At 44.2% G+C, this 25026-nt stretch overlaps 5 protein-coding genes across 6 annotated transcripts; 4 read left to right on the top strand and 1 right to left on the bottom strand.

The window, feature by feature from the left end:
- The first annotated feature begins 1153 nt into the window (after positions 1-1153).
- On the top strand, positions 1154-3797 carry LOC131263504 (probable ATP-dependent RNA helicase DDX23). Its single transcript, XM_058265710.1, has 2 exons — positions 1154-1193; positions 1259-3797. Exon 2 carries the CDS (start codon positions 1304-1306, stop codon positions 3770-3772), a length of 2469 nt encoding a protein of 822 aa, XP_058121693.1. The 5' UTR covers positions 1154-1193; positions 1259-1303; the 3' UTR covers positions 3773-3797.
- A 545-nt stretch (positions 3798-4342) lies between these two features.
- Positions 4343-11120, top strand: LOC131263501 (structural maintenance of chromosomes protein 4). Its single transcript, XM_058265706.1, has 4 exons — positions 4343-6369; positions 6434-7511; positions 9890-10489; positions 10570-11120. Exons 1-4 carry the CDS (start codon positions 4343-4345, stop codon positions 10987-10989), a joined length of 4125 nt encoding a protein of 1374 aa, XP_058121689.1. The 3' UTR covers positions 10990-11120.
- On the bottom strand, positions 8618-9260 carry LOC131263507 (plasminogen receptor (KT)). Its single transcript, XM_058265713.1, has 3 exons — positions 9177-9260; positions 8850-9090; positions 8618-8751 (listed from the first exon to the last, which is right to left on the bottom strand). Exons 1-3 carry the CDS (start codon positions 9258-9260, stop codon positions 8618-8620), a joined length of 459 nt encoding a protein of 152 aa, XP_058121696.1.
- A 930-nt stretch (positions 11121-12050) lies between the features above and the next one.
- On the top strand, positions 12051-15104 carry LOC131262998 (enolase). Of its 2 annotated transcripts, none has more exons than XM_058265116.1 (3): positions 12051-12137; positions 13613-13886; positions 13951-15104. In XM_058265116.1, the coding sequence occupies exons 2-3, from the start codon at positions 13620-13622 to the stop codon at positions 14983-14985; spliced, it is 1302 nt and encodes a 433-aa protein (XP_058121099.1). In that variant the 5' UTR covers positions 12051-12137; positions 13613-13619; the 3' UTR covers positions 14986-15104. The 2 variants fall into 2 exon arrangements, with proteins under 2 accessions (XP_058121099.1, XP_058121098.1); XM_058265115.1 differs by lacking the exon at positions 12051-12137 and adding an exon at positions 13369-13385.
- Positions 15105-15895: 791 nt separating this feature from the next.
- On the top strand, positions 15896-17505 carry LOC131263237 (uncharacterized). Its single transcript, XM_058265402.1, has 3 exons — positions 15896-16262; positions 16348-17142; positions 17216-17505. The coding sequence occupies exons 1-3, from the start codon at positions 16103-16105 to the stop codon at positions 17386-17388; spliced, it is 1128 nt and encodes a 375-aa protein (XP_058121385.1). The 5' UTR covers positions 15896-16102; the 3' UTR covers positions 17389-17505.
- The last annotated feature ends 7521 nt before the right edge of the window (positions 17506-25026 follow it).

Here is a 25026-nt window from a genome sequence, read left to right on the forward strand (position 1 = left end):
CCCTGTCGATTGACCGAATGCGGTGTGCGTTGAGATTGGTATGTGGTTATGGGTTTTGTGATGCCTTTTATTACTGGCGCTCAACCACTCCGATTTATTCTAACGGTGCGCAATTATGTCATTAGCCGGAAATTTGAACCTTCCTGACTAAGTAGCCGGAACGAAACATTAGCCAACACTGATACATTATCGTATCGCGCCGTACGTTAGGACTGCCATTTAATAAAAAGAGCGATCAATTTTCTCAGTTTCATATTGTTTTATCGACCACAATCGAGTGATAAAACAACAGTTTTGAGTCAACACATTCAACATACAATTAAAAATGCAGATATTATTTTGTGTAATTTACTTGCAACATTTTCTTTTCCTACCTTACCGCTGGTTAGTTTCAATGTTAGCTGGATTGAATGTTTCAGTGCTAGGATGAACCAGCGCACATTTTATTTGTTTTTTTTTACTTTGCTAATATTACATGAAAGCTTAAAGTTAGTGTTTGATTCTCACGACACGAATTTTTGTTAACATGTTGACGCCCGATCGTACTAGCGTGGTTCGATAGATAAATTCACCACACACTCATTCGGGTATTTTTTTGACTAGGAATTACAGACCCGCGTTTGTTTGGGATATTAAAAAAATTTCTACATTTACTATATTTTAATTGATTCTACTAGAGCCGGGTAAAACAACGTCTTAAAATAATAACGATGGACCCCACGATAGTAACAGATATGAGACAAAACCCATTTTTTCTGTGTTGCAAACCAACCAACAAATAACGGATTTCGGTGAATGGGACTTTAAAATTTCAATTCTTCGAGCACAGTGCTCGAAAATTGTGTTTTTCGTGCAGTTCTTTGTCAAACCTTTCGTCAAATTTTTAAACGTTGAATTTCAACCAAGGTTTCTGTACTTCTTCCCCTTACAAATATTTTTATCAAAAGCATTAAAATATGGAAAACCGTCTCACGTCCAAAATTATTTATCTTAAAAATACTTATCAGTTGAGGAGTCATGTTAAAATCGGCTAAGGAAGTAAAAAGTTATTCAAGAACTAGATAGTTTAGGCCTTTTGGTTCAATGTTTTGGTCTTGTTGACAAACAGCGCTGTCAGTTTCGGCTTTGTTTTGCAGTACCGGCCAACGATTTCTGCTCATTGTGTAAAGATTTGTTTATTTACGAAGGAAAAGGTACCAATTCTCATTTTACTTCTAACTACAAGTTAAATACATTTCGTGTGCTTACTTTCATTCAGTGTGGCGAAAGATTTGAACATCACCTCTCCCAACAAACGCCAGCCATGGTGAACGAGAAAAGCCGAAGGTCTCGGTCCCGTGAACGGGACACTCGCCAAGATCGAGACCGGGATCGTGACCGGGAACGTGACCGGGAAAGAGATCGCGAACGCGAACGCGAGCGAGACCGAGACCGGGAGCGGGACCGTGACTGGGACCGACGGCGAGAACGTGAACGGGACCGCCACGTCCCGATGCGGGAGCGGTTGGGGGACCGCGATCGCAACGAGCGAGACCGTGAGCGGGAACGAGACCGTGAGCGGGATCGGGACAGGACGGATGACAAGGATAAGCCAAAGAAAGACAAACTGGAAGAGGAGCAAGAGGAAGAGCTTAAGAAGGGGGAAGGAAAACCAGGAAAACCGGAGGCAAAGAAGGAACCGCTCTCGCTGGAGGAGCTGCTGTCAAAGAAAAAGGCAGAAGAAGCAGCTCGGAGCAAGCCAGTCTTCATAACAAAAGAACAGCGTGCAGCCGAAGCGCTGAAGCGTCGACAGGAAGAAGTGGCCGCCATTAAAGCTGCTGCCTTTGCAAACGTGCCAAAGTTTGGTGATGTTCCTGTGACCACGCTGCTGAACCGCGAGAAACGCGATCCGCTCGATAAGTATGATCGCAGGGATCGCGAGCGGAAAGCCATCGAAGACCGGGAGAAGGATAAAGATAACGACAAGCGACGCGGAGGAGCAGCTGCTGGTGGTGGCGGTGGTGGTGGTGGTGTGGAAACTGAACCAGTGGTTAAGGACAAGGAAAAGGAACAGGAAGCTATCCGGGAGCGGTACTTGGGTATTGTGAAGAAAAAGCGACGCGTGCGGCGTCTAAACGATCGCAAATTTGTCTTTGATTGGGACGCCGGCGAGGACACGTCGCTAGACTACAACAATCTGTACAAGGAGCGCCATCACGTGCAGTTCTACGGTCGGGGTCATGTCGCTGGTATCGATATTAAAGAGCAAAAGCGTAAACAGAGTAAATTTTACGGCGATTTACTGGAGAAGCGTCGCACGGAGGCGGAGAAGGAGCAGGAAAAAGTCCGTCTGAAAAAGGTGAAGAAAAAGGAAGAAAAGCAAAAATGGGATGATCGACACTGGTCGGAGAAGGATGTGGATGAGATGACGGAGCGTGATTGGCGTATCTTCCGAGAGGACTATAATATCACGATCAAGGGTGGCAAGATACCGAATCCTATACGAAACTGGACAGAATCCGGCTTCCCGAAGGAAATCCTTGAAATTATCGATAAGGTGGGATACAAGGATCCGACTCCGATCCAGCGGCAGGCCATTCCTATAGGCTTGCAAAACCGAGATATCATCGGTATTGCCGAGACAGGTTCCGGTAAGACGCTGGCCTTCCTCATTCCGTTGCTCACATGGATTCAATCATTGCCTAAGATTGAACGACAGGAAACGGCAGACCAAGGCCCGTACGCAATCATTCTGGCGCCGACGCGTGAGTTGGCACAGCAGATCGAAGAGGAAACGCAAAAGTTCGGTACCCCGCTGGGCATCCGAACAGTGGTCGTGGTCGGTGGGTTGTCTCGTGAGGAGCAGGGCTTCCGGCTACGATTGGGCTGTGAAATCGTCATTGCCACCCCGGGTCGGTTGATCGACGTGCTGGAGAACCGCTACCTGGTGCTGAACCAGTGCACGTACATCGTTATGGACGAGGCGGATCGTATGATTGACATGGGCTTCGAACCGGACGTGCAAAAGATTCTCGAGTATATGCCGGTTACGAACCTTAAGCCGGACACGGAGGAAGCGGAGGACGCCTCGAAGTTGATGGAAAATTTCAACACGAAGAAAAAATACCGCCAAACGGTGATGTTTACCGCGACGATGCCTCCGGCTGTGGAGCGCCTCGCACGAACATACCTGCGCCGGCCGGCCACGGTGTACATCGGTTCGATCGGCAAGCCGACGGAGCGCACAGAACAGATCATCCACATTATGGGTGAAAACGACAAGCGTAAGAAGCTGATGGAGATTCTTTCACGCGGTGTCGAACCACCGTGCATCATTTTCGTCAACCAGAAGAAGGGCGCGGACGTACTGGCAAAGGGCCTGGAAAAGCTTGGCTACAACGCTTGCACTTTGCACGGTGGCAAGGGACAGGAGCAGCGTGAGTACGCGCTTGCCTCGCTCAAGAACGGCTCGAAAGACATTCTGGTTGCCACCGACGTGGCCGGTCGTGGTATCGACATCAAGGACGTTTCGCTCGTCATCAACTACGACATGGCGAAGACGATCGAGGACTACACGCATCGTATTGGTCGTACGGGTCGTGCTGGCAAGACTGGTTGTGCGATTTCCTTCTGCACCAAGGACGACAGCCATCTGTTCTACGATCTGAAGCAGATGCTCATGTCTAGCCCGGTTTCGGTGTGTCCACCGGAGCTGATGAACCACCCCGATGCACAGCACAAACCGGGCACCGTCGTCACCAAAAAGCGGCGAGAAGAAAAAATATTTGCTTAAATGTGCGTGCGAGACCGACATTCAATTCTATCATAATAAAATTGTCCAATAAATCTCAACCTAGTTTTATTTAGCATTAAACACGAATGTTGACAAAACCGTGAAGCTATTGCAGCGAGTTTGTTACCCCGCATCGAGATTTCTTACCTTTACCTCATTCGTTTTCTAAAGTAAACCATAACAGAATTTAACTCCACTATACTCATTAAAGAGATTAGATTCGGAAAAAAGTTTGATAAATTGCCCCGAAAATGTTTTTTTATGGCCATACAAAATATTCTTTATTCCTTGGAATTTCATGTCTTTCAAAGAAACGGTTAAGTAATCGCTACTTACAGCATTTCAAACATTGCTGTCAGTTCAATAACGCTGTAAACAACGAGATCATGTCACTTTTAAAAATGCTGTCAAACGTAAAACGTCAAAATCCGCAACCGTCAAAAAATAGCCGCTCAAACACAACATATCGGTAGTTGTTTTCGGTGACGCCGTAAATTGTGCGCATTACGCTAGAAACGATCCGGTGTTTCCTTTTGTGGACGAAACTGCAGTGATAGAACGCTTTCCAGAATGAACAGTGCCAAAAAAGCACGCCCTGGGCGTCCTGGTGGTGTTCCGAAAAAAGCACCACATCAAGAACAACAACAACAACCGATGGACGCCGATGTTGACGACGATGCATGCCTGTCGGAAGACGAGGAAGGAGGCACTCGCATCGGGGGTATATACATTCCTCCTCCAGTTCCTCCGTACTGCTCGACCGAATGCAAAGGACCGCGGCTGATCATAGAATGTATTTCGAATTACAATTTCAAAAGCTACGCCGGCCACGTTATGCTTGGCCCATTCCATCAACGGTTCTCCGCGATCATCGGTCCCAATGGCAGCGGCAAAAGTAACGTGATCGATTCGATGCTGTTCGTCTTCGGCTACCGGGCACAGAAGATCCGCTCGAAGAAACTCTCGGTGCTGCTGCATAATTCCTCGAAACATCCCAACACGAACAGCTGCACCGTTGGGGTGCACTTCAAGCAGATTATTGACAAAGAGGATGGCACGTTCGATGAGGTGCCGAACAGTGGATTCGTCGTCGCACGGACGGCTTTCCGCGACAATTCCTCGTACTACACGATCGACAACAAGCGGGTACACTTTAAGGAGGTGTCGAAGCTGCTGAAACACCACGGCATCGACCTGGACCATAACCGGTTTCTCATCCTTCAGGGTGAGGTAGAATCGATTGCGATGATGAAATCCAAGGCACAAACGGAGAATGAATGCGGGCTGCTCGAGTACCTGGAGGACATTGTCGGTACGACGCGCTATAAACAACCGCTGCTGAAGATCAACGAACGCGTTGAGGCATTGAACGAGGAGCGCACAGAGAAGCACAACCGCTGCAAGCTAGCCGAGCGCGAAATGAAGGACCTCGAGAAACCGATGGAAGAAGCGGTCGAATTCCTTCGGCAAGAGAACACACTGACGCGCACGAAAAACCAGCAGATCCAAAAGTACATCAGTGAGCAGAAGCGCAAGATTGGCGAGTTCGAGGTGGAGCGAGACCAAGCGGCGGGCCTTCTCGCCAAGCACGACGAAACGTATGATGCCATCAAGACGGAGCGGGTGGAAAAGGAGAAGCTAGTGAGGGAGGAAATCAAACAGTATGACGCATTGGTGGCCTCAAAAGAAGCGAAAGAGATGGCACTGAAGAACTCGCTCGACAAGTACGCCAAGGTGCAGGCAAACATGCGAAACACGAACGAACGACGTAAGAAAACGCTCGTACAGATCGAGAAGGAAAAGGAAAAGCTGAAGGATCTGCTGACGGTTCCGGTGAAAAACCAGAATGAGATCGAAGAGTCGGAGAAAAAGATCGAATCTCTCACGAAACAGAAGACGGAAGTGGAGGCCACACTAACGGCCAACCTGGAAACACTTAAGGACGAAACGAAGGTGTTACTTGAGGAAAAGGAAAAGCTACAAACCGAGCTGATCGAGCTAACGCGCGCCGTGGACGAAAGTAAGTCGGCCCTGGCGTTGGCCGAGTCGGAGCTAAAAATTTGCCAATCGAGCGAGGTGTCGGAGCAGCGCAAGCTCCAAAGTCTCCGCTATTCGTTCGAGGACTCGCAGAAAACGCTGGAAGAGAAACGGGCACGCTTGCAAACCCTCGAAGAAGCACTACCTATCGGCAAGGCAGAGTTGGAGGCGGCCCAACAGAAGCTGGTCGAAAATGGCAATGAGGAGAAGGAACTACGCCAACAGCTACGAGTGGTGCAGGGAAAGCTGCAAGAAGCAACCAGCGTCATGCAGTCGACGCGCTCGCACGGAAAAGTGTTGGACGCGTTGATGCGCCAGAAGAACGAAGGGCGCATTCCCGGCATTCTCGGAAGGCTGGGCAATCTCGGCGGTATCGATGCGCGCTACGACGTTGCCATTTCAACGTGCTGCGGCTACCTGGACCACATCGTCGTTGAGACGGTCAACACGGCGCAGGCTTGCATCGACTTCCTGAAGCAGCACGATATCGGTCGGGCGTCTTTTATTGCGTTGGAAAAAATTCAACAATATCGACAGTACTGTCGCAACACGATACAGACGTACGTATGGCGCCTGATCGCATGTCACACATTTTTTAGTTCATTTCGGTTTATTTTATTCCAGGCCCGAAAACGTTCCCAGGCTGTTCGATTTGATCCGCGTGGAAGATGAACGAGTCCTGCCGGCATTCTACTTTGCCCTTCGCGATACACTGGTGGCCGAAAATCTCGACCAGGGCCAGCGGATCGCCTACGGCCGACAGCGGTTCCGCGTCGTCACAGTCGGTGGTGACGTGATTGAAACATCCGGTACGATGTCGGGCGGTGGCCGCTCGCAGCAGCGTGGTCGCATGGGCACCCAGGTGCAGACAAAAACTTCTGCCAGCGAGCCGGCCGGTGTTTCCAGCCGCGAAATCGAGCAGCTGCAAATCCGCGCCCAAGACATCCAATCGCAGATCAACTACCTACAGGAGCAACAGGGCGAGCTGGAAACCAACATCCAGCAGCTAACGGCCAAGGTGAAGGGGCTCGAGATGGAGCTGAAGCGTATGCGCATGGACGTCAAGAGCCTGCAGGAGCAGATGCCGCGGCTGAAGGAGCAGCTCGACTATCAGGAGGAGCGCGTCGCCCGGACCCACTCCGATCCGGAGAAGGTCCGTGCGCTGGAGGCGAAGGTAGCAGAGTGCACCAAGGCCCACAAGAGCTCAAGTGCCAAGGCGGACAAATTGCAGGCCGAAGTCGACCGGTACACGGAACAGATTAACGAGATCACCAACAGCAAGGTGAAAGTGCTGCAGACGAAGATCGCCAACTTCGGGAAGCAGATCGATAAGCTGGCGGCCAACATCTCGAAGCTCACCGTCGAAATCAAAACGTCCGAGCGTAACGTCAAAAAGTCGGAGGATAAGATCAAAAGCATGGAGGAAGAGGTCGAGGCTGCCAAGCAATCGATCCGCGAGGGAAACGACGAACGATCACAGCTGGAAGAGGAAGCGAACCAACTGAAGGTGGATCTGGAGGAGGTAAAGGTTGCGATCGAGAAAGCTCACGAGGGCTCGTCTAGCATCAAGAAGGAAATCGTGGCGTTGCAGAAGCGCGAAGCGGAGGGCAAAATGAAGCGGCTCGAGTTCGAACAGATTCTGCAAACGATCGAAGCGAAACTGCAAGAAACTAAAGACACGTTGCCCCATTGGCGGGATAAGGTAAGTTGAGGGTTAAAATCACTACTATAATTTATTTCGTTCAATGCTTTTTTATTGTAATATATCAAAACCACTCGTGCACTAGCATCATCGTGCGTGAATATCGTATTCTATCGCATGATCATTTGCGATCTCACCATGAAACTCTCTGTAGGGAAGGAAAGGGTAAGGGTAAACGCGAAAAGTTTTAAAATGTTTTCTTCTTGTTATATATTCGATGTTCAAAGGCAAATGTTATCTGGCAAATCCACGGCTATCTGTATTACTTGTTTTTTATAATTAGAAGTAATATTATTATCATACATGCACTCTTGCAGAAAATCGTTTCCCTTTGCAACAATATGAAATGCACTTATCGATTATTGTTGCCGTTATCGATGAAAAATGTGTCTGTTCCCGCGAATGGGAACCGGTAGGAATTTTAGATCATTACATGATTATATTATTATTGTTATTGCATCGTTCATTTGAAACTGTTTGGCTACTTGTAGGTTATATTTATGATTTGATTCGATAGAGTGTGTGTAACGGTAAGGGTATGAATTGGTAGGAATATCGAACAAGTGGGAACAATTCGGAATAATAGCATTCGTGATAAAGTTAGCTAGATGCAAGTGGAGGAAACCCCGAACTTTTTTAAACACTGAAAAGGCCGGATTAATCGTTCAATTGTAGAGATTTAGCGCTCGCAGAAAGTTGTTTGAACCTTTTTCCAATTTGTCGTTGATATGGAGACTCTTCGGGTGCTTTGATATTGCTTTTGAGGCTGAGAACGTGCTTATCTTTCTTGCGAGGAATGGCAGGGAATCACAGTTGCCTGTATCAACACTAGCGCAAATAGGAAAATGGTTGTGTAAAGCACGTTGTGGCCGTCCAATACAACCATGGTGCTATAACATACCATTTACATTATCGCCCTAAAGGCACATTGCATAATGTGCCAGGATGGGATTTTCTTTACGTGTTAACTGACATTTTTGGTCTCACTGTAACCGTATGTAATACTGCTAACGATTGCTCAGCACCTGATATCTGTTCGACCATCTCGTGGGCGGTTACCAAGGACTAAGTCGAAATCCTGTGCCGATCGGCTCCCGTTTTCGTCCTTACAGCTGGTGAGGATGTAGTCGTATTTTATCGTCAATTTCCAACCTTGCGGAATCGATTTCCGATACCGTCGGAAGCCCGCTCGGCCACTCGAGCAGCTCCGGTTCGTTGTGCATAATCATTTCGGCTTCCGCTGGGAGAGAAGGAGTTGAATGCAAATCAGTTTGATGTTCATTACAAAAAAGCCCTTCACTTCCGGCGTCCGTTAAAAGAGGCTTCCCGTTACCGTACCTTGTATTCGGTGAATTTTAGTACCGTACGCCAGATCGGCGTAGTATGCGACGACAAACGAAAGCGGAACAATTGGTGCCAGCGTTCCCGGACGCTTCGTCGTGCGAAAGCGCCCAACCATCCCGACGGTCGACACAACGTAGAACGAAGCCAGCCAGTAGAACATTTCGCGTGCCTTCGATATTTCCATCGCTGTTTCGCGTTCCTTCATCTGATAGTGCATTTGAATCCAGCGCTCCATCTTGTGTTGGGTGAGAGTTGATCAATAAAAAGACACAAAATGGTACGTGAAAGATGCAATAACCGGTGAATGACTTCCCGTAGTACCTTTATTTTGTTCATCTCGGAAATGTATTCCTGGTTCTTTTTAATCACTTCCACACCGGAAGGATGCGAAAAGAAACTTCCCATCCTTGAAATGGCAAAGATTCCTCGTCAAAGAGAATAAATAGAACACCTGAAACGGAAACCTTCGTTTTTGAGCAGTTTTTCTTCGGGCACTAATTTGTTTTAAAGATAATATGTTGTACGATTCCAGCACCGACCAAACTTACGATTAGGTAAACAGAAGAACTATTGACAAGTATGTTTCCCTTTTTCTTCCGGTCAAGAACATTGGCCTCGATCTGGCCCGGCGCATGCGGAATGAAGCCCCATTCGTAGAGCGATGCCCACGTGTGCAAGAGGGGAAAATGAAATGTTTGAAAGAATTTTCGAATATTCATGTTTAATCAAATTGTCTTTATCGATGCCTTTAAGCAAGTTAATCAAAACCTTCGGGAATTTCCACAAAGGCCGGAAAATAATGTAATGATTTTGTTCCTTTTTTCAACGAGATTAAATGCGATTTCGAACTGTCTAACTCGAAATTGGTTTAAAATCGAATTTAAATATTGCCACGACTCTTACTCATCCATCTACTTCAACGATTCAACAAGCCCAGTTAAGGTGTGCAGAACAAAATAAGGAACAAAATATTTTAAAAAATCTTCAATACAGTCAATTTAAATCATCACGCCTAACATTCTCAATTCTTTCAGCTGAAACCACTTAAATTACATGAAATTCCGGGCGAATCTGCACCAGAACCATTGAAAGAGTACAGCGAGGAGGAGTTAAGCAGCTACAAACTGCCCGACCTACAATACCAAATATCCATCCTCGAGGAGAAGCTCAACTCGAACAAACCGAACCTGTCCGTGATCGACGAGTTCCTCAAGAAGCAGGAAGCGTACCTAAGCCGCGTTAAGGTGCTGGAGGAGATAACGGCCAAACGTAACGAGATGCGCCAGCTGCACGACGACGTGCGCAAGAAGCGGTTCAACGAGTTCATGCTCGGATTCCACATCATCACCAAGAAGCTGAAGGAGATGTACCAGATGATTACGCTCGGGGGTGATGCCGAGCTTGAGCTGGTGGACTCGATGGATCCGTTCAACGAGGGCATCGTGTTTAGCGTACGCCCACCGAAGAAGTCATGGAAGATGATTTCGAACCTTTCCGGTGGTGAGAAAACGTTGTCCTCGTTGGCACTGGTGTTTGCCCTGCATTACTACAAACCCTCGCCACTGTATGTGATGGACGAGATCGATGCGGCGCTCGATTTTAAGAATGTCTCTATCGTGGCACATTATATAAAGGTAGGTAATTGTGTCCCGTGCCTCCCAATACCCAAAGCATAATATGTTCTAACTATTTTATTCTTTTTTGCCTCTGTCAGGAACGTACGAAAAATGCCCAATTTATCATTATCTCCCTGCGCTCGAATATGTTCGAATTGTCGGACTATCTGGTCGGCATTTATAAGGTGAGCGATTGCACCAATTCCGTCACGATCGGGAATGATCCTCCGAAATTTGAGTCGCACATCGGCGCATCACAGCAGCCAACGCAACAATTTGGCTACAACGACCAGAGCATAAACCTTCATGAGGAATCCGTGGCCGCTTCAGTAGAGGATACCGAGAAAAGCACGGCAGCATCCGAAGGAGCCCAATCACCATCTGTTTTAAATGGGGACGTGGAAAAAGAAGCCGTTGCTGGAAATAATTCCGATGACACCGTAGAATCAGCCGTGCAAGAGAGTTCGCCCGATGTTAGACAGGCAGAACCGATGGAGGTTGACGAAGGAGTGCAGTAGTTTGTGCCTTTGCAGGCGCGATTGTGAGTCCCAGTTGACTATGTATTTCTACCTGACCATCCCATTTTACATTGAATTTTGTCAAGAAATATATATAAGATGAGAAAATATCGTTTTACATGGAACGAAACACCAAACACGGCATTTACCTTTGTTCCTTTCGATGAAGAAAATTGTTGAACCGCTGTTGAAATGGCTATTTGAAAAAGCCATCCCCTTTGCAGAGACATTCTTCGAGACATCCATGGCGACCCTTGACCCCTGCCAACCGATCTTTTTGTCGTGAGCAAAGAAGTGGCTTGGCACGCGGCAGTTGACATTTTCACGCTTTTCTATCTTTAGCGAACATCACCCGCAACATAATTGAGGGTATCGCGATTTCTCGACGGTACCTGTCAGTTTTCTCGACACTGCCCCATGCTAAAGGTAAACAACACATTGAAAAAAAAAACGAAAAATTGGCTGGCCATGTCGAGATCTTCTCGACGATCCAAAACGACGTCGCTTACGCGTCGAGACGATAGCGGAAACAAAACGACGCGGCTGGCAATTTTTTCCAAAGTGTTTTTTACCTTTTGTATGTGACAGAAAGACGAGAAAACTGACAGGTACGTCGAAAAACCGCGATATCCTCAAATATTTGAGGTTATCATGATTTGAAGGGCCGAAACGAAGGGGTCCTTCCAATCGTAATAGCCTCAACTATCCAGTAAACTTTCCAGTATCCTTTGTTAACCACCCGGTTGACAGAAATTGACATTGTTGCTGGTACTATGTAGTTCCAGCAAGAGTCCCAGCAATCTGCCATGGAAAAACTTGCTGGTACTACATGACAGCTGCAAAAAATTTGAATTTTTGTCAACCGGGCAGCCATCAATTATTTGGCCGAATCTTGACACATGTATTCCAATGACATGGCGGACAAATAGAACGAAAGAAATCCACCTAGTCATACATGCACCGTGAGTTCACCTTTCGCAAGGTCGTCGATGTCATCCGATTCGCCGATTTCGAGATCCCGAAGTGGTGAAAAATCTGCTTGATTTAGTCCGTTCAACGAACTTGTGCCGCGTAAACGTACTTCCCAAGCCAGATCCTCTCGTATACCGTCTTTTCTGTCTTTGCAAAGAAGAAGCAAAAGCGACAAAGTAAGTTCTCAATTATTTCAAGTGTTGCCGCATCCGACCGGCTAAAAATTAGTAACATCCACTCCAGTGTGTTAGATGAAGTGAATTTCTCTAAATCAGAGCTTGATGCTAGGCAGGATTTGTAGCATAATTACAATACTACTAGTTTTTCGCGGTGGCGTAAGGTTTTCAATCTTTGCAACTTCATTTCCGCTGTCCGCCCAGCATTTTTTTCCCCAGCGTCCCGCGCCTTCTCGTGGATGTGGTAAAAGTGAAGTCGTACGATTGCACAACAATTGCACAGAATATCGCGAGTGCTTGTGCGATAACTTTTAATTGATGCATCCGGCAAAATGGATGACTGTGCCTCCGACTTGGATTTTGTATATTTAACACCGGCAGTGGCAGCTCATGTTGACCTTATCAGAAGGTCATCTTCATAAAATTCTTTTCGTCACAATTCTGTGAAAAATTAATGGATCAAAGCAACCATTTGAAAAAAAAATTAGCAGAAAGGCGGGAGGGCCAGATTTCATATATCCTCTTTGGTTCACAAAAATATGTAATTTTCCGATCAGTTGCAAAGACAATTTCAAAATCAATTCGTAACACAGCGAGTCGACAAAAAGGATAAAGTTTTGTTGCGATTTTACCGGCGAGCGAATGTCCTCTAAACCACTTTAGAGGTCAACCTTAAATTCCTTTTCCCCTTTCTACTGCTCATACCGTTCTTCCATTCGTGTGAAGCTGGTACAAAAATATGATGCAAAGTGATGTTAATTTTTATAAATTCTTACTCATTGTTGATCCAATTGTTAAACAATTAAAAATTCCATCGATTTAATTGCTCTGCAAAGGAAACGAACAAACATGATGAAATTTAAAAGCCTTCTAGGTCTTATTTGATAAATGTTACAAGATAATGCAAACATTCCTGCGTTTGCACACAAATGAACTCGTGTGCACTTCACTTTCACCTTCAGCTATCAATGGCCTGAAGGGCTTGCGCAAATCGATTTTAATGTATAATCATAGCACGCTTTATTTTCGTTCCTCACCGTTACGAAGCAGCACGCCGTCAGTGGTCGTTTTTTAATATTTAGTAGCCCATATCAACATTTCCTTGTCGTGTCTATTGATAACCTTGCGCGTTTGCAACCACGTAAATATCAACAACTACTATTCCCTTTTCGGGCACCCATCCAACACGCCATCCCATCATCGTGCCAGCGTCGTCGAGAGCAACGCCAGCATGATTCGAGGAATTATGTAAGCCAGCCAGGGCCTCCTTGGTGACGGAATACTGTATCTGTCTTTATGATCCCTTGATTAGGAGCCTAATTCGCGCAGTCTCTGACATATAACTAAGGCGGTTTGAACAATGTTTTGAAATTTAGATTCCGTAAGAAAAAAATTATCAATCGTAAAAACTACTGTTATTCCTTCTATTAGCCAAAGATTAAATAGTTATTGTTTATTTATTTTATCTTTTTCAGAAGCAAAATGCCGTTCCAGAGCATCAAGGCCCGTCAAATTTTCGACTCCCGCGGTAACCCAACCGTTGAGGTCGATCTGGTCACCGATCTTGGCCTGTTCCGTGCCGCCGTCCCGTCCGGTGCGTCCACTGGCGTCCACGAGGCGCTGGAGCTGCGCGACAACGAGAAGGCCAACTGGCATGGCAAGGGTGTCCTGAAGGCGGTTGAGAACATCAACAAGACCATTGCACCGGCCGTTCTTGCTTCGGGTCTCTGCGTTACCCAGCAGAAGGAGGTAAGAGAGAGAACAAATTGTGGCAATGCTTTTTAGTAACGCTTGTTTTTTTCGCACACGACAGCTTGATGAACTGATGCTGAAGCTTGACGGAACCGAGAACAAGTCGAAGCTTGGAGCTAACGCCATTTTGGGTGTGTCGCTGGCCATCTGCAAGGCTGGCGCAGCCAAGAAGGGAGTGCCGCTGTACAAGCACATTGCCGATCTGGCTGGAAACAGCAACATCATCCTGCCGGTGCCGGCCTTCAACGTCATCAACGGTGGTAGCCATGCCGGCAACAAGCTGGCCATGCAGGAGTTCATGATCCTGCCGACCGGTGCTACCTCGTTCACCGAGGCGATGAAGATTGGCAGCGAGGTGTACCATCATCTCAAGAACGTGATCAAGGCCAAGTTCGGACTGGACGCGACGGCCGTCGGTGATGAGGGTGGTTTCGCCCCGAACATTCTGGAGAACAAGGAGGCCCTGAACCTGATCCAGGATGCCATCGCAAAGGCTGGCTACACCGGCAAGGTTGAGATCGGTATGGACGTCGCCGCTTCGGAGTTCCACAAGGACGGCAAGTACGATCTGGACTTCAAGAACCCGAAGTCAGACGCGAGCGCCTGGTTGACCCCGGACGCGCTCGAGCAGCTGTACCAGGGCTTCATCAAGGACTTCCCGATCGTGAGCATTGAGGATCCGTTCGACCAGGACCACTGGGACGCGTGGAGCAAGATCACCGCCAACACGACCATCCAGATCGTCGGCGATGATCTGACGGTGACCAACCCGAAGCGCATCGCGACTGCGGTCGAGAAGAAGGCCTGCAACTGCCTGCTGCTGAAGGTCAACCAGATTGGCTCGGTTACCGAATCGATCAATGCGCATCTGCTGGCGAAGAAGAACGGCTGGGGTACCATGGTGTCGCATCGTTCCGGCGAAACGGAGGATACGTTCATCGCCGATCTCGTCGTCGGTCTGAGCACTGGCCAGATCAAGACGGGAGCCCCGTGCCGGTCGGAGCGTTTGGCCAAGTACAACCAGATTCTGCGCATCGAGGAGGAGCTCGGCGCTGGCGCTAAGTACGCTGGCAAGAGCTTCCGCCACCCGCAGTAAGATGGGGTGGTTCGAGGTGACTCGTCCTTCATTCGCTGGCGATAAATGGGAACTCTCAATGGGAGGAAGCGTCGAGCGAGCGGAACATCAAAGCCACGCCGCTACGGGAAGGGGACGATTCTAGTCTCAAAAAGTCCTGCTCTCGTTAGGTGCGGTTTTACTTGCAGTAATTCATCACCGGACCACCGGGCGCTCTCCGGGTTGCGCTCGCTGTTCTACCCCCTCTCCATAAGGAGCAGGTGGACTGGAAGGCAGCACAAGAAATCTTCAACAACTCCCAACCACCACCCACTTTAGCCAACCTAACCTCTCGTGGTAATTATCGTCACAATGCGCTACTGAAAGAAGTATAAATTATAAGGCTTAAACTTATTGAATGTTATAATTGTTAAATGAAAGTGTGACATCCATGTTTGTCAATGCATTACTGAAAGTACATGATCATTCGATAATACAATACACAACACAATGGTAGTAATAATAAGCTCGTCGCTGGGTGAAAAACAATATCCGATTTCTTGTGAAAAATTGATAAGACTACTTTGCGAGATGCTCATCGATTTTGTGGTTACTAGAATGATTCCCTCTACGTGCTTTGAAAGTGCTTAGGAGATTCCCGTCTGGTGTGTGGTAATGCCGGCTAGAAAATCTGCCATACAAGGGGAAGTCAACTCTCGCATACAAGGGGAGGATCTCGGGTTTAGTAATTTAAAATGGTTTTCTTAAATTTGCTTGGTGCTCAGCCGTTATGTTGCTGAATGCAATGTCAACTGAATTGTACTCCACGCGACCTCGACGAGGCTCAAAAAACGATAACTGTCACCGGCACAGCTGACGTGTGAGCGAAAAGGAACGATGGCAGCGCATGGTAGTCCTCGGTCTGTTTGTACACAAAAAGGTATATCAGTAAACCGCAAGTAAAGACAAGCTATTTTATTTATGCAGTGTAACCCCGTAAACTTTTTTTTTGTAAATTTGCCTAGCACCAATCGTACGGTTTTTGCCACGGAACAATGTTGCCGCTGACGTTAAGTAATTAGCAACTTAGACCGAAGAATTAAACCGGCACGTCCGCAACACCTTTCGGTTTCTCGGAATCCGTTCTCCCGGATGAAAGATGGCTAAAAATTGGCTTGCTCGGATGAAGAAAAAGTTCCTTCGGCTTCATCCGGCGTGGCGTGTGTACGTAATTTTACTCGTGCTCCTGGTGCTGTACAATGAGGTGTTGATTTATGTGTTGCAAAAGTTCAAGTGGTCAAATATCTACTGCAAAGAATGTAAGTACGGGGTGCTGTGTTGTGAGGATCACAAATTATTTTCTCACCGCTTTCGTTTCATGTACGATTGTGTCTATCTCTGCAGCTGGCTGTGTACGAATACTACTCGTAGCTGATCCACAAATCCTCGGTAAAACGAACAACAGGCAATTCTACGCCGGCCTTGCAAACTACGATTCCGATCGCTACCTGGCTTGGTACTACGAGCAGGCGGTCGAGCACGTCCAACCGGACGTAATCATTTTTCTTGGCGATCTAATGGACGAAGGAACCGACTCGACGGAGTTGCACTTCGAGGAATATTACACGCGCTTCGGGGCGATTTTTCCCACGCACCCTACGGCAAGGACGATCTACATCCCCGGCGACAACGATATCGGTGGGGACGGTAGGCAACCGCTTAATCCGTCGGCCAAGCGTCGCTTTCGGCAATACTTTTCCGAACGCCCGGCGTGGGTCGTCAATGACAATCTGACGATATACAATATCAACCGTATCACGCTGGAAATGACGCTCAAGGACCCACGGATGGTGGACAGCACGGGTGCGGACGTTTCCGATCGATACTTACGTATCTTCGTTAGCCACATGCCGGTACTCGACACACCCTCGACGTTCACATCTACGGCCATTCGCAACCTGAAACCGAACGTAATCTTCTCGGCACATTTGCACGTGTCGCAGTACGCTCGCATACACCGGAGCCGGGTGAAAATGGTCAACTACCGGCCGCTGAGCCAGGACAAGCGGACGGCCTACAAGGTGCATTCTTTCGATCTGAGCTACCATCAGGACACGCAGGAGCTGCTGGAAATCATCGTTCCGACCTGTTCCTATCGAATGAGCGTTCCGGACATTGGCTATGGTTACGCGGTTATTGGTATTTATTTACTTAAACATGTCCCAGCTAGCCGGATAATAGTACTAACGTATTTTCGTTCCTCTGCCAACAGATGGTACCACGCTCAAGTATACTGTGTTGTGGACGACACGGCGATTCTATCAACTGATCTCGTACTTGGTTGCGTTTGTAATCACGGTAGGGCTGTGTCTTGCATTTGGCCTTTACAAATTCATGCGCAAGCACTGCACCTGCCAGCCGAAATATAACCGTTTGCCGATGTGACACTTAGCCAGATGATTTAGCTAGATTTTTCTGTTTTATGCGGTTATAGTACTTAAGGCTTGTGGCTTGCAATTCAAGCGCAGGAATAATAAATAAATGATGGCTGTTAAGCAATGAGATCATCTGAATGCGGTTGTGACTGATTGTTTGAAACCTACAGAACCGTATCAATAATATTGAAACGCAAAAAGTTCACCATTCGTGATTCTTGAAGTTAGTAAGCCGAAATGTTAGTGTTTTCAAGATATCCTTGATGGTTAATTTTGCGTTCTCGGGTTTGCGCTTCTTAACTCTGCAAGGGCTGTTATCCACTGCCCAACGAGCAAAGGAACTGTGAAGCACCCGATGTTTCCATCAATGGGTTATGCACCTACCATTAGAAAGACCTATTTATCCACATGTTGTGAACATTAGCTGGGGGTTGTATATACCATGGAAAGGCCAGCATTGAGTTTGCCGATTGACTTGGGTTGCAGTACTTCGAACATCAACAATACCACCGGTGCTGCCACTGCACAATGCACAATGGCCACTTTGGAGTAAATACCGGGATAACATTATTTTTCAATTGTTTACTTTCTTGTACTTTACAAAAATGTGATAACAGTAAAATACGATTTTTTTAAACTAAAATTATTATATGTTCCTCATGGTTATTTTTTTATGTGGCACGACATACCCTAGTGCGGCAAGGCCTCTCTCCGAAGATAGTTACTATGATCGAAATACCGTAATATTATAGATGGGTTGTTAGCCGTTCGTTGTACCGTACTGTGCCAAACTCGAGATTCGATCCCAACACCACGCCACGTGTTCCCTCGTGCTACCGCTTCGAAATGGGCACCACCCAAGTTGAGTCAGAATCCAGTAATTCGTTTTAAGAATCTCTTTTAGTTTGAGAGTCTTTTCAGTCAGTCACACAACTCTGACAATAAAATAAAAAACGAAATGAATGGATTAGTTTCTGGTCATTAGCGATGATCATGGAAGCGATGTTGTTAATTGCGCAACAAATTTACACCCGTGACCAGAGGCGGATCTACCTATGAGCGGACTGAGCGGCCGCGGGGGGCCCCGAGCTTAAGGGGGCCCCGTGATGAAAACCCCAGACCGCAAAAGTAACAACCAATTTTATTTATTCTCTCAGCGGTACACATACTTTGATCAAAGTTAGTACAGATGTATTTTAATATTGCTTATCCATTGTTAATTTTCACCTAAAACTTTGCCAGAATATGTTTTCATGAATCTTCTTTCTCATCTAATAATGTCCGTTTGACTTCAAATGCTCTCAATTTACGGTCTACCAGCAAAAAAAAAAAAATTAAAATGTTTTCGTCATCGCTGTTAAAATTGATAAAAAGATTTGATAATTTGAGAGCGATTTAAAAAACCCCTATTGCGATTGCGATAAACTTGTTCAGATTGCTTAATTCAGAGTGATTATTTTCAGATAATGAAGATCTAATGTCTGATTTCATAAAATAAGTAAATATGCGTCCTTTATGTGTATAAAGGATTGCTAAAAATATCTATAAAGGATTGCTAACTGTTGTAAATAATAAGTCCAATTTTGGCCATAAGTATAGAAACACTTAGAGCAATGGAAATGTCTGGAGGGCCCCGTTTATCCAACCGCTTGGGGGCCCCGAACGGATTGATCCGCTTCTGCCCGTGACTACGTTCAAGCGTTAGGTGGAGTCTAGTAAATAATTTAGTTTTGAATAATTGATTTTGATACTACTGAAATATTTTATTACATTCACATTAAGTTATCCGAAGCTTCGTCACGCTACCGTATAGGGAATTTTCGAGGCATCGCCATTGTAAGCTTCCGCTAGATCGAAGTTTGAGGTTTTGATGCATTTCGCAAACATTCTTTCCGTTTTACTCCACCATGTACAATCAATTGGATTATTCACCATCACCAAACCGTCTACGTTTTCTGATACCTTATCTATATCAAACTCACTGATGAGGTTATTGTTTACATACACTCCCAAAGAAGAAACCGGAACATAGGAGAGATCTAAGGTTCCCAGACGATTGTAGCCAAGATATATCCTGTCTAAACTAGGAGAGAATTCTTTGTCATTCATGTTGAAGCTGGATAAATTATTAAGACCGATATTTAACGCTTCCAAATGCTTAAGCTTCGCCACGGATCGTATGTGAAAGTGTGTAAGACGGTTTCTTTGCATCTGTAGGGTTTCAAGTTGTGATAAATTTTCTAGGCACTGTGGTACATCTGATAACCTGTTGGAATCAATGTTCAAAGTTGTCAGCAAAGGTGTTTTCCATTGGCAAAAGTCTAAACGAATGAGATAGTTTCCTGTTAGGATTAAGGACGATAGTGAAGAGCTAGTAAAACGCTGAACCACTAGTTCGATTACATTTTTGCTGAATGAAGCTGCTCGCAACCGAGAGCATACACTAAACTAAATTTGGGATTCGAATCACAACTTGGGATTCGAATCGCAATGGCGACTAGTGACTCTTTTACCTATTCGTTCATTCTTTTGGGATTCGAATCCCAGTTAAGATTTCAAATCACCTCGAAGGTCAATAAATCATTTTTCACGTTTTAAATCACAAAAGAGTGACTTAAAGATTCGAATCATCGTTATGATTATTCACTCTGATTCAAATCTAAAAAAAGAGTTGTTATTCTCATCACTAGAATGTTGAGTATTTAACACTAGAATCCAAACTGGGGTCATTTTGACCCCAACGCGGTTTTCGATTTTAATATCTCGAAAACGGCTGAATATTTTTACAAAAAAAATAAGGCTTTTCTTAAAATCCAAAGTTATATCTAAAACAAAAATTTCAGATTTTTCTGTTCGACCAGTTCCGAGAACCAACGTGACTATACCTAGAATGCTTTTTAGGGGTCATTTTGACCCCTACTTGTAAAACGCTATAACTTCACTATTTTTGAAAATTTTTCAAATCCGTAAACTGGTACTTTTTAGTATATTTGTTAACTATCATTTGACGTTTTTGTTTTTACGATGAATTTCTTCATAATTCCGCTAGCTCGGTGTATAGCAAAAAAGGTCGAAATTGCGTTTTTTTCAATTTTTATTCATTCAAAATCTTTGATGTCAATCTAGAAAAAAAGTGTGCGCTAGAAAGCTAGTATGTTGAGCAACATTTCAAAAATAAATTGGTATTTTTGCCATTACAAATGACTCCATAAATTGGCCGCAAAGATTAAAAATAACGCCAATTCCCATAGTAACGCATCGCGCATAACGCTTCCAAACGCTCGCGTACGGAATAACAGAACAAAGCGCAGAACGGAAACTTCCTATGGAAAATGTTAAAATCCACATCTTCAAGATCAATTTGTGGCGTTATTTGTTAAGTTAAAAATATGAAGTTATTTTTCAAAGGTGGCGTAATATATCAACATCATAGCGCACACTTTTTTTTGGAATTTACATGATACGTTTTCAAAGAATAAAAGTTGAAAAGGATTAAAATTCGACTCATAACGATCTTTTTTGCTATACACCGAGCTAGCGAAATGGTGAAGTGGTATATAAAAAAATTAAAAACGCCAAAAGATAGTCAATAAATATACTAAAACGTAACAGTTTACGGATTTGAAAAATCTTCAAAAATAGTGAAGTTATAGCGTTTTCAAAATAGGGGTCAAAATGACCCCTAAAAAGCATTCGGGCAAGTTTCCAAAGCAATGTATTCTAGTGTTAAGTTCAGGGAAATCTATCAAACAATTTTGCAAGTACGTCGCCGGAAAGGATTTGCCGGTTTTTGGCATTGAAGGAGGTGAGATAAGTATCAAACGAGCCGATACGTTGTTGTGCATTCCACAGGTTTTGTTTTTTATTTCAATGTTCAGTTTATTTGAAGAATGGTTAATTTGTGGTGAATGGTTAAAAATAAATTGCAATTTTTACAAATCTTTCCATTTTCCGGCTTTTCCTTAGGGAATGTTAAAGTTGTCTTTTCTTTAAACCTTCCATTAATAAAAACGAACAAATAATCTGATTACATCGTCAAGATTGGCTCAGCCGATTTGGGTTTTAGCGTCAAACAAACAAACACTCATTTTTATAAGTTTCAATTTTTAAGGAAAAAAGTATTTTTCGAGTTTTCTGGGTTTCTGGTTTTCCCTAAGGATTTTTCAGATTCAGCATTACTTGCATTGTTTTTATTGGGTCAAAAGAAACAAATCATCAGAAGACTTTATTGGGATAAGTCCAACCGTTTTCGTTAGAGAAGGTAAATTTTATTTTTGATAAGGAAAAGCCATTTTTGCCGAATTTTCTCATTTTCCAGCTTTTCTTTGGGAATTTTCAAATTCTCTTTATTCCTAAACCTTCCTTGGGTAAAAAGGAACAAATCATACGAAGGCGTCATCAAGATGGGTCCTGCCAATTTTGAGTTTTAGCATCACGAGCATACAAACATTCATTCATTTTTATAGATATAGAGAAAGAGAAAGAGAAAGAAAGAGATAGAGAAGAAGATGACTCCAGCTGGACCATTGCGCTCATATAAATTGATTAATTGTATTGAAAATGAAAACGAAGCGAATATATCTACGAAAAACACAAAGTCTGCTATCCATGATTAATCTTGTAGTTCGCACGGTTCGTTCGTTCGACCATCTGTCGGCGTGATGAAGATCAATATTGAAAATAACTTTATCATAGAAATTGATCAAATTATCGGTGATTTAGTAATCTTCCCCGAATGAAATTTACAGTTCGTGAAACCAAATTTACAACGAATTTTTTGACACTCAAAGGGAAGCCAATATTCAAAGATACAAATAAAATGAATGAATTAGTTTCTAATCATTAGGCACGGAACATCACACATTAAGTTATCCGAAGCTTCGTCACGCTACCGTATAGGGAATTTGTGAGGCATCGCCATTGTAAGCTTCCGCTAGATCGAAGTTTGGGGTTTTGATGCATTTCGCAAACATTCTTTCCGTTTTACTCCACCATGTACAATCAATCGGATTATTCTCCATCACCAAACCCTCTACGTTTTGTGATACCGTATCCATATCAAGCTCACTGATGAGGTTATTGTTTACATACACTGCCAAAGAAGAAACCGGAACATAGGAGAGATCTAAGGTTTCCAGACGATTGTAGCCAAGATATATCCTGTCTAAACTAGGAGGGAATTCTTTGTCATTCATGTTGAAGCTGGATAAATTATTAAGACCGATATTAAACGCTGCCAAATGCTTAAGCTTCGCCACGGATCGTATGTGAAAGTGTGTAAAACGGTTTCTTTGCATATGTAGGATTTCAAGTTGTGATACATTTTCTAGACACCGTGGTACATCTGATAACCTGTTGGAATCAATGTTCAAAGTTTTCAGCAAAGTCGTTTTCCATTGGCAAAAGTCTAAACGAATGAGATAGTTTCCTGTTAGGATTAAGGACGATAGTGAAGAGCTAGTAAAACGCCCAACCACTAGTTCGATTACATTTTTGCTAAATGCAGCCTCTCGCAACCGAGAGCACACACTAAAGAGCTCCAAATTAAGCACTTGAATCTGATTTTTAGACAAATCAATTCGTTCCATCAGCGGATTACAAGGAACCCTTGAACTGTTTATGATGTAGCGAATCTTATTTTTCTTTAGCGTTAACACTTTCAGAGACGGTGTTGAACAGAACGGAGCCAAGTCCAACGTCACGATCGGACTCTCGTATATATCGATATCTGTAGCAGCGTGTAAGTATCGAAATGATGAAGGTATTTCCTTTAGAAGACTGGAATATATTCGCAAGCTGTCCAAACGATTATTTTCCTCAATTTCGATGATTCTTAGGCGTGAATTCGAGATTACCAAAGTTTGCAGATTGCATTGTTTGGAGAGTACTATTTTCTGCACGACCGACGAGTTTGCTACTACTAAGATTTTCACGAACTGGCCAATTTCGTTCAGAAACTCTTTAGTAACGACAGTTGTTTGTAAGTTTACAAATGTCACCCAATAACTATGCGATGTAGACAAATGTCGAAACATCAACATTCCATCCCGTTGAGGCTTCAGGTTTTCGACTACGCACGTGTTTCGACACTCCATTCGGAAAGCTACGATGATGCTAAGATATGACACAACCGGGAGCCATCTGTAATAAAAGAAGAGTTTTAACTGGACATGCTTCAAATGATGCGGTTTTTTCTTCAGAACCTTAGTAGAACCATGATTGAATGGTTCATGGTGAGTCGAATATCTATACAAAATTAAACGTTAAGCTCCGTAGAATAGTTTTCGCGACCCTTTGGCTAGAGGAAGCAGTCATTATTCCTAATCTAATAAAATTAGCAACCCTGACTCATTAGCGGTGGAGTTTCGGCTATATGATTACTCCATTCCATTAAATAAGAATTTAGACCAGTACTTTGTCTTAAAAGTTTCCCACAACACATTACTTCGTGGTATCGCGTTCACGCGCAGGAATAATTGATAATTGATGGCTGTTAAGCAATGAGATCATCTGAATGCGGTTGTGACTGATTGTTTGAAACCTACAGAACCGTATTAATAATAATGAAATGCATAAAGTTCACCATTCGTGATTCTTGAAGTTCGTATGACGAAATTTAAGCGTTTTCAAAATATCCTTGATTGTCCCAGATGCCGTTTTGCCCAGTCAACACTACCTATCTTGCACCTCCATGGTTAATTACGCGTTTATTTTTATTTTGGTAATGGACTTGGTGTCCATTCATGCAAAGGTTTTGCGCTTTCTACCTTTGCAGGGGCAGAACATTAAAAAACATTTGTATGTAATGAGATACCTAATGCTAAAAAGTGTTTCAACATATCATAAGTCAAACAATATCACTACTATGAATACCCAATTGGTCCAGAAGATTGTTATCAAAACACAAATAATGAGGAGACTTTTCAGTGAAAACAGTGTACAAACTCAATATTTTTAAGTGAGTACTTTATCTCGTCACTATTTTTTCAATGCCTATTTGCATCATCATGTGAAACTGTGTGTTTGTGTCACAAGTGATTCTTACAAAAGATATGCTAAAAAACATACGAAAAATGATCAAAATGCATTTGCTTGGATTTGCACAAAAATATTGAGGAAAAAAACTTCGAGGCAGGCATTTTATCATGCAAGTCACTGTACAGGCTTTAATGGTCCGTGTGTGCAGATCACAAAAGATGAATATATGAACTTATGTATTCGTCAAACAAATGATGCATCTTACTTTAAGTTCAATTTAGAAAAATAATAAAGTTTTAGATGCCCTGAACGGGTTCAACATCCTGAGTTATCGATAACGTCTACTTTTACAGTATAATGAATTATTTGTACATCGCTTCATGTGTTCGATGAGAAGGTTTCCAGACTACAATGACTGTTAATTATCAATTGGTATTTCGCAAAATAACACATTGAGGGGGCATTAGCACAGTTAAGGGTAGAAATGTTCCGCAGAAATAGAAATTTTAATTGAGTTATCATTTACTACTATTTTTGTTACGACTGTCCATTTCCTAATTGTAATAGCACAGTGGAGTTAATGGAGCAAAAACAAACGATTGTTGCAGTGTTTTTGGATTTGAAACAGGCGTTTGAAACGATATCGCGACCTTATCTTTGTTATTAGAAA

This window comes from Anopheles coustani, chromosome 2, assembly GCF_943734705.1.
Source record: "Anopheles coustani chromosome 2, idAnoCousDA_361_x.2, whole genome shotgun sequence".
In the NCBI taxonomy this organism is placed as follows: Eukaryota; Metazoa; Arthropoda; class Insecta; order Diptera; family Culicidae; genus Anopheles; species Anopheles coustani.

Bases quoted from the DNA above. Each gene is read 5' to 3' on its own strand.
- LOC131263504 (XM_058265710.1), top strand. From the start codon at position 1,304: ATGGTGAACGAGAAAAGCCGAAGGTCTCGGTCCCGTGAACGGGACACT.
- LOC131263237 (XM_058265402.1), top strand. From the start codon at position 16,103: ATGGCTAAAAATTGGCTTGCTCGGATGAAGAAAAAGTTCCTTCGGCTT. The intron at 16,263-16,347 runs GTAAGTACGGGG...CTATCTCTGCAG, and splicing joins AAATATCTACTGCAAAGAAT to CTGGCTGTGTACGAATACTA. The intron at 17,143-17,215 runs GTATTTATTTAC...CTCTGCCAACAG, and splicing joins CTATGGTTACGCGGTTATTG to ATGGTACCACGCTCAAGTAT.
- LOC131262998 (XM_058265115.1), top strand. The intron at 13,887-13,950 runs GTAAGAGAGAGA...CGCACACGACAG, and splicing joins GCGTTACCCAGCAGAAGGAG to CTTGATGAACTGATGCTGAA.
- LOC131263501 (XM_058265706.1), top strand. From the start codon at position 4,343: ATGAACAGTGCCAAAAAAGCACGCCCTGGGCGTCCTGGTGGTGTTCCG. The intron at 7,512-9,889 runs GTAAGTTGAGGG...CAATTCTTTCAG, and splicing joins TGCCCCATTGGCGGGATAAG to CTGAAACCACTTAAATTACA. The intron at 10,490-10,569 runs GTAGGTAATTGT...TGCCTCTGTCAG, and splicing joins TCGTGGCACATTATATAAAG to GAACGTACGAAAAATGCCCA.
- LOC131263507 (XM_058265713.1), bottom strand. From the start codon at position 9,260: ATGGGAAGTTTCTTTTCGCATCCTTCCGGTGTGGAAGTGATTAAAAAG. The intron at 9,091-9,176 runs GTACTACGGGAA...ACCCAACACAAG, and splicing joins CCGAGATGAACAAAATAAAG to ATGGAGCGCTGGATTCAAAT. The intron at 8,752-8,849 runs GTACGGTAACGG...CTTCTCTCCCAG, and splicing joins TAAAATTCACCGAATACAAG to CGGAAGCCGAAATGATTATG.